The 19590-nt window shown below is 30.8% G+C and overlaps 1 protein-coding gene across 2 annotated transcripts; it reads left to right on the forward strand.

Moving 5' to 3' along the window:
- The first annotated feature begins 818 nt into the window (after nucleotides 1–818).
- On the forward strand, nucleotides 819–19174 carry LOC134725853 (COP9 signalosome complex subunit 1-like). 2 transcript variants are annotated; one of them, XM_063590082.1, is made up of 13 exons: nucleotides 819–893; nucleotides 4801–4890; nucleotides 6330–6514; nucleotides 6878–7039; nucleotides 8562–8697; nucleotides 9700–9777; nucleotides 10587–10825; nucleotides 12164–12269; nucleotides 12852–12932; nucleotides 13702–13839; nucleotides 14440–14526; nucleotides 17043–17090; nucleotides 17893–19174. In XM_063590082.1, exons 1-13 carry the CDS (start codon nucleotides 861–863, stop codon nucleotides 17902–17904), a joined length of 1395 nt encoding a protein of 464 aa, XP_063446152.1. In that variant the 5' UTR covers nucleotides 819–860; the 3' UTR covers nucleotides 17905–19174. The 2 variants fall into 2 exon arrangements, with proteins under 2 accessions (XP_063446152.1, XP_063446151.1); XM_063590081.1 differs by having other exon boundaries at nucleotides 17910–19174.
- The last annotated feature ends 416 nt before the right edge of the window (nucleotides 19175–19590 follow it).

Genomic DNA, 19590 nt, shown 5'->3' on the forward strand with positions numbered 1-19590 from the left:
TCTCAGTGCCTGTGTTCTAAAATCTTGAAATTTCGACTTTTTGAAAAGTCGAAATTTTGACTTTTTTGAAACTCGAAATTTCAACTTATAAAAAGTCGAAATTTCAACTATAAACTCGAAATTTCAACTTATTTCAAACTCAAAATTTCGACTTTTTTAAAACTCGAAATTCCGACTTATTTTAAACTCGAACTTTCGAGTTTTAAAAAAGTGGAAATTTTGAGTTAAAAATAAGTTGAAATGTCAAGTTTAAAATAAGTCGAAATTTCGAAATTTTCAAAAATTCGAAATTTTGAGTTGAAAATAAGTTGAAATTTTGAGTTTTAAATAAGTCGAAATTTCGAGTTTAAAGGGGAAATTTCGACTTTTGATAAGTCGAAATTTCGAGTTTCAAACTAGTCAAAATTTCAATGTGTTAGAAAGTCCAAATTTTAAGATCATTAAGTCAACATTTCGCGATTTGAAAAGTCAGAATTTCAAGTTATAGTCAAAATTTAGAGAATTGAAATGACAAAATATCGTCTTAGATGTGTGAACAAAACAAACAGACAAAGTAGGTAAAAATGTTAAAAAAAAAGGGGTTCAGCAGTCAACATAAAAGGCACTCTTAAATCAAAAAAGCACAAAAAGGCATAAAAAAGTACCCTCAAAAGAACAAATATGTCACAAAGAAGCACAAAAAAACCCAGAAAGTCTCATAAGTTTTCAAAATCAAGTATTTTAATAAATCTTTTGGTGGTTTCATTTTTACATGTCCGTTATTTTCTGAAATTTTATAAAAATATATGCTGGTTAGTGGTCAGATTTTATTTGAATATGCGCATTTTCACTTCCGGTTTGCACAATAAGCTTCCGGAAAAATGCCGCTGTCATTTCAGCAAGGTTTACTGCAGGTAAATTGTAACTTACAGCAAACAAAATGACCGTAGGACAGGCCGGTTATCAACCAAATCTTTATGGTTATACCATAGTCCGTAAACAGTAGATAAAACTGTAAATTATATGTTTACCAAGCTTGCACGAGGTATCATACTCCACAATAATGACAATTTCAACAAATATTTATTAAATAGAGCTAAATATTGACATAATGTGTTACTGTATTGTTTAAAGAAACACTATATTGAGCAGGTGTTGCCTGTGAAAGAGACGAAGCATGTGTAACCTTAAATTTAAGTATAAGTATTTCTGGTGCACTGTAAATTAAGATAGTTGAAAAATTTGGAGGGCTTGCTACATATTGTATCTGTTTGGGTACGTCATAGTTACCAATCCTGTCTATTATACAATGGGGCGAAGGCGCAGTCGATTTACTGACGTATTGTGAGAGCGGATTTAAATTACTCTATGCTGGTTGTGTGCAAAATAGTTCCTCAAGATGGTTCCAGTTAATAATAGTGGACGCAAAGAATGAGTTTGAGTGTTGCTGAGTTTTACTGGTGATTGTCAAAGCACATAGTATTGTTCCTCACTTGTTATTCGATTATGATTGTTGCTTGGAAATTGTCAAACTTTTTCGCTGTGATGGTTCATCTTGGTCGGTATCAGGTCCGTTCGCGCCCAATATACTTTCGCACCCTACAGTTTGATATGGCCATGTTTAATATACAGTGTGTCACTGTTGGCATAGCTGTCAACTGACCCGTATTCTGTGGGTGTGACCCGAGATTTTCACAATTCTGAGGAATCACCCTGATCACCCGCCGGGTCATTGAAATAACCTGGGAATTCCGAAAATCACCCGCTTTCACCCGTATTTCTTAGCCTTGAGATTGATTTCATAAGTAATATTCAATTGAAATACTGGCAAATTCGTAATTCTTCCATGAACAGAAAGTTCATCTAGCTATGTAAACTGTCGAATGAAGTGACCCATTATGTGCATGGCTTAATTTGACAGCTTTGGTGTCAAACACACTGTTAATTAACACCAATTAACTTAGCTTTAGGTCGTATATAAATTGCACTATTGGTTATTTCAACCAAGATTTACTTCCCCTTATTTGTCAACATTCAAAAATTATTCCTTATAATTACGTTTTATGGGTAAAACAGATTTAATAATTTAAATATAAAATTCAAATACATATTGAAAAATAACTTATCATTATTTTTATACCTTTATACAATTTTTAAAAAATAGTTGAAAATTATATTTTACATTTATACCTCCTTTAACTTTATTACTATATTTTATCATAGTCTAATTTCCTTCTGGTCTATCAGATGGTATGTTTCAAAAATTACATTTCAATAATAAGTTGTTGTGTTTCATAATCTCAACAAAAATACGTTCCTCATCTCAATAAGCAAACAACATAAAACTGTGGTACTCAAATTTAAAAAAAAAATCTTTAAAAGTGCAATAAAATAATAATTAATAGAATTTAAAATGACTTAACCAAGTGAAAATGCATTGATGTTTTGGTATCTTTGATTTACATTTTAAGAAAATGTACCATTCGTACGCGTTATGACCTGAGTTTTGATTCTTCAATGGCAATCAATGCAGGTCATGACCTGCATTTTCATCATCACAGGTTGACAGGTATGCTGTTGGAGACATCTGTGGACATAGATAAACCAGAAACCCCTATGCTATTCTATTTCTATATTAAAGATATATATGATAAATTTTTTATAACAAAAAAACAACTTTAAGACCAGGATACAAACCAAATGAATGTAGACTGACAGGCTTAACAAAGAGAAATCAGATGTGAATAGTCTGATGAGATTTTGGCTTTATGTGATTAGACATTCAGTTGTTCTGAAATAAAATAATGTTCATGATGGACCCTATGGCTAAAAGGCTGTGTTTTCATCTCAAAATTTTCAGATGAACCTGTGAATCTGGAAAGTTTTAATGCAAAGCATGCCATAGATAAATAAAATTCAAATGCATTGTATGATTTAAGTTTGTAGTTCAGGCCAACCTTAAAAATATGTTTGTTTGCAGTATTCCGACTGTACCTTCAGACTGAAGGGTCGGTAGGTAGGAAAAATATTTTATTTTATCAGCCAAAATACAGTTTAAACAAGCAGTTACACTAAACCAAGTTTCTTGCGAAGAAAAAAAAACATTTTAAAACAACAAACCACTGGACATGCTGAAAACCAACATCAAATGAACAGGCATTTTCAGATAAAAAACTTTTTAACCAAAACTGAAACTTTAACATAGTGTCATTATCCAATTTATGACATAAAATATGGTATAATTATTAAATACTGGAACACTTATAAACAAGGAATGTCATTATGACTAGAACTGTTTTAAAGAAATATATTCAGACATGTTTGCTTCTTGACTAGAATGTTTTCATGAGTAGAGTATTTTCATCAGAAAAATGTATATAATAATAGATTTATAAGACAATTATTAAAGAGTGTATTTTTAACAAAAAAAAATAACCATTGAATCTTCCTCAATTGAAAAAAAATTCAACTTGAAAAAAATGTATTAAGATATCCGACTGTTTTTATATTTCTAACAATATTTAATTATATGTGATAAGGTTATATTTTTGCCAGGCTTTAAAGAAAACCAAAGAAATCCATAGCACCCCATTAAAAGTAAATGGTCTGTACTGAAATGATTTTAATGCATAAAAAAAATTGGCAGCATAGCTTCTAAGGACATGTTTAAATTGAATTCACACAGGCCACACAGTTTTGGTATATTTAATATTGTAAGAAAGAGAATAATTGCAATGAGTGGGGCAGCCCCCCTTATCCTAAAGGAGCATACTCATTGCAATCGAAGATAGATTTAATATAGAGAGAGTAGATTTATTTTTTAAGCTAACCATTAATTTTCTCTACATCTTTGTGTAGTTAGGGTTGCTTCTTATTTGATTTGGCATGATCTATATCCATTAACATTTCAAATGAGCCCTTCCTCCGTACAGGCGTGTTGACAGATATCAATGAAGATTTAAGTCACGGAGGAGTGGTTTCATCTTTGTCGTGTTCACAACGATTTGTAGAAAATATGCCATACTTCAAGCTGCTGTCGAATTATTTAACCACTGAAATTGGTTCCATAAAGTCAGGCTCCACAGATTCTGAACCCGATTTGTTTGAGACAGAATGGTTATCGTGTCAGGTATGAATATCCGCTGCATCAACGTCAATGATATCATCACACATCATTACATGTGCCTGAATCTGTATAAACAGTTAACTATTAAACTTTTTTGTTTATTATTTGTCTTAAAATTGACACGAGACGACAGCGTAAAGTACTCCTCCGTGACTTCATGGATACCTGTAAACAATTTCCATGTGCTTTATCATTTAATGGCCACATGAACGCTTGACGGGAAGCTAAGAAAAAACGAACTTAAAATACGTAATTGACCCAGACTTTAAATCATTTCCGGAAAGGACCCAAAGTTCCGGATCGCGTCAATAGAGGTATTAAAAAAAATTTGTTCAAATTTAAAGCAATAAAATCTTCACAGTCGGGAGGATTTTCAAGGGTCGGTCGGTAAACTGCAAACAAACAATATTTTAATTTAAGCCTCATGACTATTTGTATCATGTAAGTTTATCATGTTGATCTACATGTAGTAAGATTAACAGAATAATGACCCTACTCACTGTTACTTATTCATACTTCAAGTAGATTTTCAAAATATGATTCCCAAACAGTCAAAATCATAAAGGTTTAGAAAGTTAGAAACATGAAATAAGGAGTAGCCTATAATCATACATATAATAAATGAGTTGGATAACAGTTAACAGTTTGTTCTATTCAAAACATTTAAAGTAAATAACAACATTCCTTTAATTTAGGGAGCTGCAGAACCAATGCAGGTAGATGGACAGGTGGAAGAAAATGATAACGTTGAGGAGGATCAGTTTGTTGTTGAAAATTCTTCTATAGTGAGTAAACCATTTTTAAATATATACAAAATTTAGTCCTGGTATCTATTATAAGTTTTTTTTACCAATACTTTATTTGTCAAATACATTGATTATTTACATGAGTAACTGGTGTTTTATATATATGCAAAAGTTGCTTTCTTTAAACAGTCTGCACTGTTAGCCACTAATCCGATGCCCTAGACAAGTAAACATTGATTCGGACTATATATAAACTAATATAAACTAATGAAAATTTTCAAAATTTAAATTTTAAAAAAAATGTGGTATGACTGCCAATGAGACTTCTCTCCACAACAGACCAAAATGACAGAGACATCAACAACTATAGGTCACCATACGGCCTTCAACAATGAGCAAAGCACATACCACATACATTTTAGTCAGCTATTTAAAAGGCCCGAAATGACAAAACAATTTAAAAGAGAAAACTAACGACTTTATTTATAAAAAAAAATGTATGAAAAACAAATCTGTAACAAGTCATATTTTGATGTTTAGTTTTCGGACTAGTAGATGAAAACGTTTCAGCGCAGACATTTATAGCATACTGTTTTTTTTTATCAGGGATCAGAAAAGGACATTTTTTTAAAAAATTACATTTAAAAAAAAATGTACAGAATCCTTCCAAAAAGGTCAACAAGGTTATCACCTGACCTACAAATGAGTTGCGTCTGATAGAAATCAACATTATGCAAATCAACACCAATACATTTGTTAAATACATTTTGTAATTTCGGTTTTAAATTTTTTTTAACAGAAAATCTGTTTCTTCAATCATTGATTTGTTGGTATTCCAATGGGTTTACAAATATTTATCTGTTTGAGGTCCAATTCTTTAAACTTGTTAATTTAGGAAAGCACCTTTCACTACCTTTCAGTAATTAACAAATGTTCAATATGTACTTACACATTTTACAATTAACTAAAAAAAGTGAAGTTTTTGTTGTTCTTTCCAGATACACTGGTAAGGATGAGCTTGTAATCAATTAATATTATGCATTTATTATTTGAATTTAAAATTAATCAGTACAAAATAAAATACAATTTGGTTTCTCACCTACATATTTTTATAGTATTTTTTTTAAAGAAAACTATTAAGTTACATCATTTAAAACGTAGTATAGTCACCATCACTTAAAATTGATTATACAGTACAAACACAATAAAAGGTAGGACAGTAGTGGAAATTTAGATAGGATTTTACTTCTGCTTATTGAAAAACATTATCTTGAGTAAACGTTATCTTGAGTAAACACGGTCGATATATAAGAAAATTTTGACAAATCATGGTGCCAATTTTAAGTGACGGTGACTATAGTACTGAATGTGAGGTTTACAGTTCTGAAGTAAACAGGGTAAAAACAATAACATCATAATCTGTAGACCTTATGAATTAGGCACATGTAACATAAATGTCTTTTTGTTATATTTTGAAGGATCTAGAGCAGTATGCCAGTCAGTATTCAGGATTAGCCAAACTTAACAGATTACTATTTATATCTGATCACTGTCCACCATTGAAGGTTGAAGCACTTAGAATGGCTTTGTCTTATGTCCTCACAACATACAATACAAATCTTTATCAGCAAGTTCATAGAAAGCTCCAAGAGGCAGTATCTTCGTGAGTACATGTATAATGGGATTTATAAGCAAAGTTATTGTGCTGAATAATAAGTTTCTACTAACATGGTTAGGATATTTGTGCTACAATTGTTACAACTTCATTTTCAAGGACGACATGAAAAATGATTTTGTTCTAAAGTCAGAAGCAAAGATAAAAAAAAATTAAGGTCTAGCCCAGATCAGATGCTGGTTGTGTGGTTGTATAATAAATTTTTCTTTGATAAACCGTGACAAAATATTTCATTATCTAGTTCACTTTTCCTTATTGATTTCCCTTAGAACTAAAAAAATGTACAAAAAGACATCATAACGTCATTTCTTTGTTTGTGTTATAATATCTAATTCTTAATTTAAATTCTAGATCATCCAGTTTACCAGATGCTGTGGCAGGTATTGTACACAATGTTCCTGGTCTAGATACACAGTGGATAGAAATAACATCAAAGAAAGCTGCTCTCAAATTAGAAAAACTTGATACTGATCTAAAAAACTACAAAAGTAATTCCATCAAAGAAAGCATAAGGTCTGTATCTTTCAGTGTGATTGGGGGATCTTTTTTCCTAATTTTTAGCTCACCTGGCCCGAAGGGCCAAGTGAGCTTTTCTCATCACTTGGCGTCCGTCGTCTGTCGTCCGTCGTCGTCGTCCGTCGTCGTTAACTTTTACAAAAATCTTCTCCTGAAACTACTGGGCCAAATTAAATCAAACTTGGCCATAATCATCATTGGGGTATCTAGTTTAAAAAATGTGTAGCGTGACGCGCCAAACCAACCAAGATGGCTGCCATGGCTAAAAATAGAACATAGGGGTAAAATGCAGTTTTTGGCTTATAACTCAAAAACCAAAGCATTTAGAGCAAATCTGACATGGGGTAAAATTGTTAATCAGGTTAAGATCTATCTGCCCTGAAATTTTCAGATGAATCGGACAACCTGTTGTTGGGTTGCTGCCCCTGAATTCGTAATTTTAAGGAAATTTTTCTGTTTTTGGTTATTATCTTGAATATTATTATAGATAGAGATAAACTGTAAACAGCACTAATGTTCAGCAAAGTAAGATTTACAAATAAGTCAACATTACCAAAATGGTCAGTTGACCCCTTTAGGAGTTATTGCCCTTTAAAGTCAATTTTTAACCATTTTTGTAAATTTTAGTGATCTTTTACAAAAATCTTCTCCTCTGAAACTGCGGGGCCAAATTAATCCAAACTTGGCCGCAATCATCTTTGAGGTATGTAGTTTAAAAAATGTGTGGCGTGACCCGCCAAACCAACCAAGAAGGCCGCCATGGCTAAAAATAGAACATATGGGGTAAAACACAGTTTTTGGCTTATAACTCAAAAACCAAAGCATTTAAAGCAAATTTGACAGTTGTTAAAATGTTTATCTGGTCAAAATCTATCTGCCCTGAAATTTTCATATGAATCAGAGAACCTGTTGTGGGGTTGCTGTCCCTGAATTGGTAATTTTAAGGAAATTTTGCTGTTTTTGGTTATTATCTTGAATACTATAATAGATAGAGATAAACTGTAAACAGCAAAAATGTTCAGCAAAGTAAGATCTACAAACAAGTCAACTTGACCAAAATGGTCAATTGACCCTCCAAGGAGTTATAGCCCTTTTCAGTCAATTTTTTAAAAAAAATCCTAAAATTTGTAAATTTTCACTTACATTTCCTCTGAAGCTATTGGACCAAGTTCATTATAGATAGAGATAATTGTAAGCAGCAAGAATGTTTAGAAAAGAAAGATCTGCAAACACATCTCGATCACCAAAACACCATTTTGTCATAAATCCATCAGTCTCCATTGTTAAATATTCACATAGACCAAGGTGAGCGACACAGGCTCTTTGGAGCCTCTAGTTATTTCATCTCAGCAATTTTTTTGATGACATATACATGACATTAATCCATTTATTGTTTAGAAATAAGGTGTATCTGTCCATATGGTTTGCAATAGATGTCTTGTTAAGAATAGGAGATTTTTTAAAATCTTTGAATATCCTGCTTATAGACTTATGATCAATTTGTTTATTTCTATTTCAGACGTGGCCATGATGACTTAGGAGACCATTATTTAGATTGCGGAGATTTAAGTAATGCATTAAAATGTTACTCCAGAGCTAGAGATTATTGTACCAGTCCTAAACATGTTGTTAACATGTGTTTAAATGTAATAAAGGTAAACATTTTAATGATGTTAAATAAGTTTAGGGTCACTAATTACTTCACTTTTTTTGTATAAATCAATTATAGTAATGTTCTTAGTTAAAAAGTGCAACAAAATACTCATAAAAGTGTAAATGTCTTGGCATTTAAAGTGGCAACTAGCACCTCAATAAACTTGAGAAAATAATATGTTCCCAAGTCTGATACCCTTTCATCAGCTCACAGTGAAAAGCTGATAGAAAGAAACATAATAATAAAATAACAGTTTCAGAAGAAAAGATAAAGCAAGCAGAGAAAACTCCATCTAATTCACTGTGTGGTTTCATACAATTACTCAAAAATCCCTACTGAAAACAGACACACCAATTCAAATTAGCAATTGATTTGTAATGTTTTCAGTGTGTTCTTTTACATCAAATGACAAGTTATTGATAAGACATAATGCATTTGTAAGCATAATCCTATAAGACCCTGTAACATGACCCATTTATTGTAACTTCAAAGAACTTAATTTGAGAATAGAAAAAAGAAAAATTGCAAATATAACAACCATAACCCTGAAAACTGAGTCGTTGTTTCTCTCTAGCAGAAAGATAGAAAAAAGTGAGATGTAATAAAATCGAGAATGGAAATGGGGAATGTGTCAAAGAGACAACAACCCGACCATAGAAAAAACAACAGCAGAAGGTCACCAACAGGTCTTCAATGTAGCGAGAAATTCCAGCACTCGGAGGCGTTCTTCAGCTGGCCCCTAAACAAATATATACTAGTTCAGTGATAATGAACGCCATACTAATTTCCAAATTCTGCACAAGAATGTTCACATTTAGTTATAGCTGACAATACAGTATGGGCTTTATGGGCTTTACTAATTGTTGAAGGCTGTACAGTGACCTATAGCTGTTGATTTCTATGTCATTTGGTCTCTTGTGGAGAGTTGTCTCATTGGCAATCATACGAAATCTTCATTTGAACATTTACAAAAATATAATCATGTCATCATTTCTTCCCACAGGTTAGTGTATACTTACAAAACTGGTCCCATGTACAGAGTTATGTGAACAAAGCAGAGAGCACACCAGAAATGACAGAGGTAAGTATGTACCAGTCAGTGGTGTGGAAATAGAGAAAAGACTGTTTCAATTATTTGTTACTTGATATGAATAGCAATTATTTGTAAAGATATAGATGCATTTCACATTTTTGGACTTTCCTTTGAATTTCCTTTAACGTAATGTTTACATAAAAATATTATTACCTGCACTTCAAAGTAAGAACTGAATGTTTTATGTAGTCATTTATGAAGTGACTCTGGTCTGCAGCTTAACTGGACGTTATGTTGGTACTAATAGAAATGAAAGAAATTGTATTTTTTGTGATTTAGGAGTAATAGAGGATGAATTTCATTTTATTCTTCAATGTAGTAGATATACTGATTTGTGAAAAAAATATATAAAAAAATATTACTGGTCTAGCCATCAACTTTTAAAATAATAGAATTATTATCAGGTGAAAACACAAAACAGCTTTGTAACTTGGGAAATTATATACATTTCTCTTTTAACTTAAGAAACAGTTTATTGTAATAAAAGATATATTGTATTGATGAAACTTCTGACGTCACTTATTGTTTATTATGCATATTGTTTATATTGTTTGTAATATGCCATATGTATACACTGTACATGTACTTGATAATACTGATGAGCTGTAAGGCTTAAAGTGTATAAAGAATGCATTCATAAAAAACAACTAGAGAAAGGTGTAATTAGATATTTGATGCTTTTTTGGTAAACTTAATTTTTTCTAAGTTCTGCATTTTAATTACATTCATATTCTTTGCCTCACCTAATATCTGTTTAATGAATTAATCATAACATATTTTTCTTTTATCTTTTCCAGCATGCACATGCTAAAGATGGTGGACAATCAGTGTTAACAAAATTAAAGTGTGCTGCAGGACTAGCAGATCTGGCTACAAAGAAATACAAATCAGCAGCCAAATATTTCCTTCAAGCGAACTTTGATTATTGTGATTTCCCCGAGTTATTATCACCTAGTAGTGTAGCTACTTATGGTGCATTGTGTGCGTTAGCATCTTTTGATAGGTCAGAATTACAGAAAAATGTTATATCTAGTGGGTATGTATTCTACAGTATTACAGAAAAAAATATTATAGCTAGTGGTTATAAAAAAGAAGATGTGGTATGATTGCCAATGAAACAACTCTTTGCAAGTTGTTTTCTATAGAATTATGGCGAGGGCATCAAGTAATACCCTCAACTGTCTTTCTCACTTTCCATCTATCCCATTTTTGTGTCTCCACTTTAAAGGGGCACTAGCTGTCAAATTCATGGTCACTGATTTGACTCAAATTCTCATATTTGATTTATAACAATGTAAAACATTTATCCAAACAACCGAAAGTCCAAAAGAAACAGTTTATAGCGTATGGGGTTGATAATATGTAGGTTCATTTCGTGTGAATTTTAGTACAGACGCCATCTAATTAACTATCGATTTGACCTCAGATGACCATATAAGCGATGTAAACACCAATAAAGATATGAATAGATTAAACCAACACGTGCAATTGGATTTTTATGGGTCTGTTTGATTTTATATTATACATTCAACATATATGTTTCACATTGTTTTCAACCGGATAAGAATGATTTCATATGGATCGAATAAGTGATCAAATGGTTTACCATAGTTTCACTTTCATTGTTGACATTCTTTTTCTTTAAAAATAACCAGTACACATACAATTCATGTGTTGTCAATCTCTAGCTAGGGGTTAAACTGAAGTTCACATGAATACAAATTGAATGATGTCGACTGATTCGCTTGCAAGTGAATTAGCAAATATCAATGTTTCTTTGCTTAATTTGACAAAATTGAACTATTTTGGCTGCTAAATGCGAATTATTATTTCACTATTTCACTTTCATTATTGATTTAACAAAAAAATCTTACTTTAGATTTTTATATATCTCTTAGCTAGTACCCCTTTAACTAAATATTTCCCATCCAAATTTTATAAAACTCACACACAATGCTGAGAACCAAGACTAACAGACAAAGTTATGCCCCTTTAACAAATTTCCATTTTTTTGTTTTTGTTTTCATAATCTTACATAGTTTGTTTCATCCAAATTTCATGAAAGTCATATCACAGTACTAAGATTTACAACACACAGACAAAGATCAAATGCAAGCAGTGACTATTTTACTGTTCTAGAGTTTTGTATCTGTTTAACATGGAAAGTTGCAAAGCTTGAGCAGGGGCATTTGTGACCCTTGACACATTCTTCTTTTATTTAATATTGTGACTAAATGATTTTAATGGTAATGAAATATACAATGTCTGATTATCAATTCATAAGATAACTTTGCCCTAATATTACAAAAAAAGTTTTTGTAAGTCCTACGAAATGCAGTTTAATGTTATATTATCAATATTTCTTTTATTTCAGTTCATTTAAATTGTTCTTAGAATTAGAGCCACAACTTAGAGATATAATACACAAATTTTATGAATCTAGTTATGCACAGTGTTTACGGCTTTTAACAGAAATAAAGGTAAGAAGAAATGGTGTTATCAGAATTTTTTTAATCATATTCTATGCATCATGCATGCTAGTTTGTTTTTATAATTTAAACTACCTGATTAGTCTGGATGAAGCAGGCTCACCCATACAATTGAAGTTGTTGGTTACAACACTGTTAAGTCAAACCATAGATATTTAATTTGCATTTCTTTCCTGTAGACAGCATTTAAAAGTAGGAGCCAATATGTCCAAATAGGAAAATAACAAGTTAACAAATTAAAATTCTTACTTAATGAAACAGTTCATGTATAAAGCTAGCTTTTGTAATAATTGCTGTTTTAAATGTCATTTTAAAAAATACTCAATTAAATTAAGAGTATTGCCATTATAATTTTGAAAATTACATTTAGATACAAAAATTCATACTGGTGAGACATATTACTGTGTCAACATTTATTTTTATTATACTGATAGTTTTGCTGAACACTGAAGAAGGTGATCCCATGTTAGTTATAAATTCTCCAAATTGTAGCTTGGAAACTTCTTGACATAGTTTTAAAATTCTGGAAATTCTAATGAAATTCTAGTTTTTTCTCTCTTTTTTTGTTTGCAGGATACCTTACTTCTAGATATGTACCTAGCATCACATGTGAATACACTTTATACACAGATACGAAACAGAGCTTTATGTCAGGTAGGACATAAATATAGATTATGTCATGATGATGATTTTAAGACATGATATGATCAGATGAAATAAGGCATTGAAATAGAATCATACATGATAGACACTTAATTGCAAAAGTTACATATATTGAAGCATATTGCATTTATGTGTAAAGGTAACTAGTGTGAATATATATCCTGGTAAACTGGCCAAGAAGTTAAATTTGTTTCTCTGTTGATTAAAAATAAATATACAGTTTAAGATGACAAATTTGATACCTCCTGTTTTGAGCCTCATTAATTTTAAAGGAAGAAAACAAAGATATTTGGTAGATACAATCGAAAAAATTATTCCAAATAAATAATTTTGTCCCCAAATAACCAAAAAAACACCTCTTGAACAAGAACTAAAGCAAACTAGATTGATTGCATTGATAAATGTAAGCTAACACCTCATGGAAACTATTAAAAACTGAATGTCTATGATTATAAGAATGAAACAGAAATTCTTTTCCAAAACAAAACACCACAACAAAAAAACATAGCAAAGACACAAACAAATATAACAAACACAAAGGTTAGAGCATCTTGAAGGATCAGAAAGCAATAGACGAAGAGATTAATCAAAATGATCAAAATATAGAGAAACATGTAAGAGAAAATACTGAACACAGTATTGATCAATATATGGTGTTCAGTTGAATATTGTATTAACTGCTAATTAAGGTAGAAAAAAAGATATTTGTCATTTTTTTTAAGATGATTAAAGATATTTATTGAGTATCTTTAACTTTCAGTATTTTAGTCCTTATTTATCGGCTGACATGAGGAAGATGGCGGAGGCATTCAATACAACTATTACTGATTTAGAAGATGAATTGATGCAATTAATATTAGATGGTCAGATAAACGCTAGGATAGATTCACATAATAAAGTAAGTCTAACTTGTGATGATTAGTCAATCCTTAGATCATATAAAACTTTAACTTCTGACATTTAAAAACTTTGAACACTTCAAACAGAATTTAGATTTGATAAAAAAAGACATATTTATGTGAAAAGTGTGCGTATTTTGTTTATATTATTAAAGAAATCACATATTTCCGTTGCCATGGAAAAAATTTACATCATTTTAACCGTTGAAGGTCATCAATGGCCTTATGAATAGGCAATAGAAATGTTGTTATATTTTCTCATGATGCTGGATTAGCCAATGAAATTAGTGCAATTTTCATATCACACTCTGTAAGATATATCTTCTTGTGAGATATATATAACAGGTCACAACCATAAGAGTTTATAATATGAAATCTATGACCTATTCACATACTTTCACAATTCTTACTATTGTTTAGGGCATTTTAAATCACATACAAAAAGAGATATGTCTTAATTTGAAAAATGATATGTCTGTAGGATATAGATTAAATCTAGGGAAGTGATAATGTTGAGAGTTTAAAGGTATATTTTTGTTAAAAGAATTAATTTAAACTAATCAATTCTGTGTTATTCATTGAGATTTCATCAATTTCAGATTCTATATGCCAAAGATACTGATCAGCGAAGTAGCACATTTGAAAAGTCTTTAGCTATGGGTAAAGAATATCAACGAAGAACAAAGGTATTAAATCTGGTAGTTGAGTCAAAGCTAGAGTATATGTTTAGCTTTGGCTATATTCTTATAAAAAGTAGTTAGTTGGGGAAGATTAATTGAATTAGTTGAAGTCAAATGAAGTTATAGCATCATAGAGTCTATTTTACAGGCAAACAATAAAACCAAAAAGTAGTTCCTGCGTTGTAATAAGTTTAATATTCCAAATATATTTTTATATTTACCTTCACATTGTGAGGTCATATTGATAAAAAAAGTAGGAGTGTAGTATATATAAATGAGAACAAACAAGGACAAAATACATTATATATAACATCTGTTAGTGAACTGTGTAAAACTTTATGATTTTTTTTGGGAAATTGCTGGTAGTAAATGAATTAAGAATGTACATTTTCATTATATTTTCTTGCTACTTTTACCTTCATTTTATTACCAGTGATTTGTGTCAAGGACAATATATCAGTTAAATACAGATATGGACCATAATTTGGTATTCTGCCTTTGGTTTCTTTTTGTATCCTTTTTTATAAGTTCTAAAATTTTAACTTTTATTTTGTGGGTTGTGTTGGTGTTAGAATAGTATGAATGGAACAATTGAGTTTTTCGAGAAAAAATTAATACATTTTGATTCACCGTTTACGTGACATGAAACCAAACAGGAAACCAATCTTTATTTTCTTTATTTTGCACAATATAATTCAAAAGGCATAAATAAACACCATTACTAGTGTTACTTGCTTCATGTTAATATTTAAAATCTATTTTCAATGTTATATTAAAGTTTTTTTTAAACCTGACAGGAAACCATAAGAAACCGAAAGCATTTTTTTAGTTTTATTTTATTGCAAAATCTGCTTAAAATAATCTGAACAGTATACTTTTTCTTAAAATCCATCTTAAATGTAACAGTATTATAAAACTCCTAAATATGTGCTTGTTTTGAAAACAATTAGTACAATTTATTCAGAATTTTCTATATTTTCTTCATTGATACAGGATACCATAATCGTTGTATCTTGATGTTTAAGCAAAAAAATGTATTTATATTTGGTTTTGATATTCCAGTTATATACAATTTATTCCAAATCATTGGCAATGGAACATTCTTTAAATCCAGTAAAGAAAAAAACTTTTAACTTGGAATTAAAATCTTTAAAATAGGCACAATGTGATACTTGTGACCTGTACACCATCTACATGGTTTCCACATTTTAACCTACTTTAGTGGGCTAAAATCAATAAAGTACTTCCTTTCAAGTCATGCATGGTAAAAGTTTACTTCTCCTTTGACAAATGTATTGCGTTTCTGATAAGTGTTTGCAGAACATGAATAAAAAATATTAATTAAAAACTGTGACAAAGATTCCAACTTTGTACATTCTAAGTGTAACGGTATATTAACATGTATTTGTTATTAAATTATATTTATTCACCTAAAATATCCAGTAATATTTACTGCTGAAGTTAATCAATCCAACGAGCATTGGTACAATGATAAGAGACGTAATTTCGATTGATTTTTCCAAGGACTCTTCACGTCACGTCTTCGGGAAACGAAGTGTGTTCTAACGTCTGTCAAATATGAAATCGATTTTGTCAAGTCATTGGGCATTTATTTTCACACAGGATCGTATGTAACATTATGCACATAGGAAAAATAACAGACCACCATTGCAATCTCTTTGACAATTGTATTTTCCTCTTTTAAACAAGACGAATCAAGTCTACAGATTATGTTTGCTAACATCCCGTTGGAAACAAAACAATGTTTAGACCTAGTATTTCGTACATCCGGCCGTAATGGCGTTATCACATGTTAGTCACATGTTTCACGTATGACCGGAAATGGTTAAAACTTAAGGACAAAAACAATTTTAATAAATAACTGGACTTCTGTTTCGTGTGAAAGGTAACGCATAACGACAACGTAATTTTCTTACTTAATTATTACGAAGATCAAAACAAGAATGTAAATCATCTCGGATTTACCTGTTTGAACATCTCGCGAGAGTTCATATTTGCATATTGTTTTTAAGAATTCTATTACAACAAAGCAGATTACATCATCTAAAAATTGCGTTACGAAATCGGACACAAAAATCACGCCACTGTTCTTACATCTGCTACATAAATACTTATAGTTCTCGGCATTTTTTTCTCACTATTCTTATTGGTCGATGTTCCTTTGTTATTTGAAAGCAAAAGTTACGAATTTGCCGGTGACGATTATCTATAAATCAGTCAGCGTTATGCTCTTCGGAAGCACAAAGTAACGCGAGAAACGACACAAAAATACGGTTGTAGAATCTTTGAAATTCGTATATTTTAATTTTTTTTCTAGGGAAGAGTAGCATACACTTGTATGTTGATAAAACTAATGGCATCTTTAGATGTAGTTGCAACTTTTCTTACAGTAATTCACATTTTATCACTTTTCTATAGTTATAGGAAACGGAGCCCAATAGCAAATTATGGTCCATATCCAGTGCTCTTGATACACTGTATTATGTTTTGATTTTTTTCAGGCTTTGATTTTACGATCAGCTATACTGAAAAACCAGGTACATGTAAAAGTGAGTACAAATATAGTCATATAGTTAGCAAATTGAGGGAAAGGGTCGAAAGCAAATACAGTTTAACTGATTACATTTTGTATTTAATATCATTTGTGAATGAAAGGTATGGGTTATATGTTAAGGAGACAGCAACATAAACAACTAAAAGATACTAGACCTCAGAAGTTTTCATTAATCAACAAATTGTGAAAATTCAGTCTGCACCAAAATCTACTATACCTAAGACCAATATTATAACAATTTTCTGGTGTGTATCAACAATTATTTGCAAATACTTACTAGTATAAATAAAATTTTACTAGGCTTGGGCATCGGCCTAGTGGTTTATGGTGTAGACTGTATATTAAAATTATAAAGATTACCAAAGATGTGCCATTAAGTTGGCATCAACACAAAAAAAGGTCAGAAAACAATTATTAGTTATTTAAGATCTTTATATTTCTGTGCTAAGAAACCTGTACTATGTTGCCTCTCATGTTTATTTCTGTGATGAGAAACCTGTACTACGGTGCCTCTCATGTTTTATTTCTGTTCCTTTCTAATATGTGTAATGAAGTTACATAACAAGCTTGATAGGGCAAGGTTTACAGAAATAGAAAAGTGAAAAGGATTTATTGCATTATCTTGGGTTTGTCAGAGAAAAAATTATATTGTTGATTATGGCATACTCATAAATAATTGTCTTTGTCATGTTTGTTTGTCCCATTTATAAGGTTAAACTCTTATGGTATGTGTAGAAAACAAGAGTCATATGAGATTTAGATTTATTCTTCATAATTATATATCAACAACTTTACAGAATTTGTTATAATTCAGAGTCCGCCCAGAGATGGAGGCCAAGGTGGAGAGATGTCAATAGCACCGGGTTCAGCATCCTCGGCAAGGAATTGAAAAATGTGTCAAATAAATGTTTCTGTGATAAACATTGGACTCAGGACCATGTGATTGCTACAGTGCTACCACCGTAAAGGGGGATAATTATGTGCTAGCTTTAGCTTCCGAGAGATTCCGTGATGAGTGATCATTAAAACATGTTACTGATTTCACATGTTATCATTGTATGGTTAATGAATCATGTTCTGTACTCAGAAAATCCTAATAAATTCTTAATTTTATGTAGTGCCATTTATTTTAGCATCAATTTAAGGTATCTTCATGAAATTGTCAAATTTGTACCCCTTTTTATATTAGAAACGCACCAGGAACGATAGTCTATATATTTCATTTACTGTCCATACTAAGAAACCTTTTTATAACTTGTGAAATTTACTGAAAGAATATTGTAGATAAAAGTTTGTTTTAGTCAATTAAACTTTATTAGTCACAAAATATTTTACGACACTGAAAGTACAGTTTTGTAAGAAGCAGTTCAGGAAAAAAAAGGATAGATCATTACAATCTCACAGAAGGATAGTTAAATTTTTAGCCAAATTAATAATCACATTTTCCTTGAGAAAAATATTTTTGTGTTTTAGATTATTATAATCATTTCCACCAGTTTTAGATTATTATAATCATTTCCATGTAAATGTAATGAATTCCACATGTATGCATCAGTTTTGTTTTAAAATCTGACTGAATGAGAATGTAGGAAATTAATGTAATGGACTTTTTGCAACTGAACCAGTAAAAGGTTTCTATATATTCACAGTAATTGAGACATTTAATAAATCTGATAAATTGTTGTAATGCAACACTCCTTCTGCTTTTGCAAGTTTATATTCTGTTCTAGTATTTTTCCATTTATGTATAACATCTTATGAGTACGGCATAATTGGAAAACAAATTGGATTTTTCACAGACTATTTGCTTTACACACGTCATGTTAGCTATGTATTTTACAAGAAAATCCGTAAATCAGATGAGAAATTAACCTTTAACAAATTTCAATATGACTATTTATCTGATATTCCAGTTTTAGACATTGCTGAAGGCAGAAGGACGGTTGTATTGTAGAATGCCAAATTTGGAAACTTTCAAGTTCCAATTATTTTAGTTATGAATTTTATCTCTTATGTATGTCAATCTTATACAAGACTGAATTTGAGAGGTTTAAGTTAAATAAAGATATAATTTGTGTACAATTATTATTTTATTATTTTATTCATTCAACTGACACAAGGTCTATTGACACATACAGATTAGCTCTGTTATTTTGTGTTGTCTGAGCATACTTGAGTACTGGTAATCATCAAGTCTTTGAAAAAGCCTCACAGCAATGATTTTATAACCAGGACAGAATAGCTCATCAGACAAAAATAATTTCATTTATTTACATTTTTCTGCAACTTGTTCATCAGAATCTTATTCTGCTGGACAACTACTTTCAAATTGAAACCTGACCAAGTCTACTTAATTTGATGTTTATAATCTGCCACATTATGGGTTTTGTTTTAAAAGTGTTAAGGACATATTGTGGTTGACCATTAGTTGTTTTTACATCAATGTCCTCTGGTGGATAGTTGTCTAATTGGAATCATACCACATCTATATATTT

Source organism: Mytilus trossulus, chromosome 7, assembly GCF_036588685.1.
Source record: "Mytilus trossulus isolate FHL-02 chromosome 7, PNRI_Mtr1.1.1.hap1, whole genome shotgun sequence".
In the NCBI taxonomy this organism is placed as follows: domain Eukaryota; kingdom Metazoa; phylum Mollusca; class Bivalvia; order Mytilida; family Mytilidae; genus Mytilus; species Mytilus trossulus.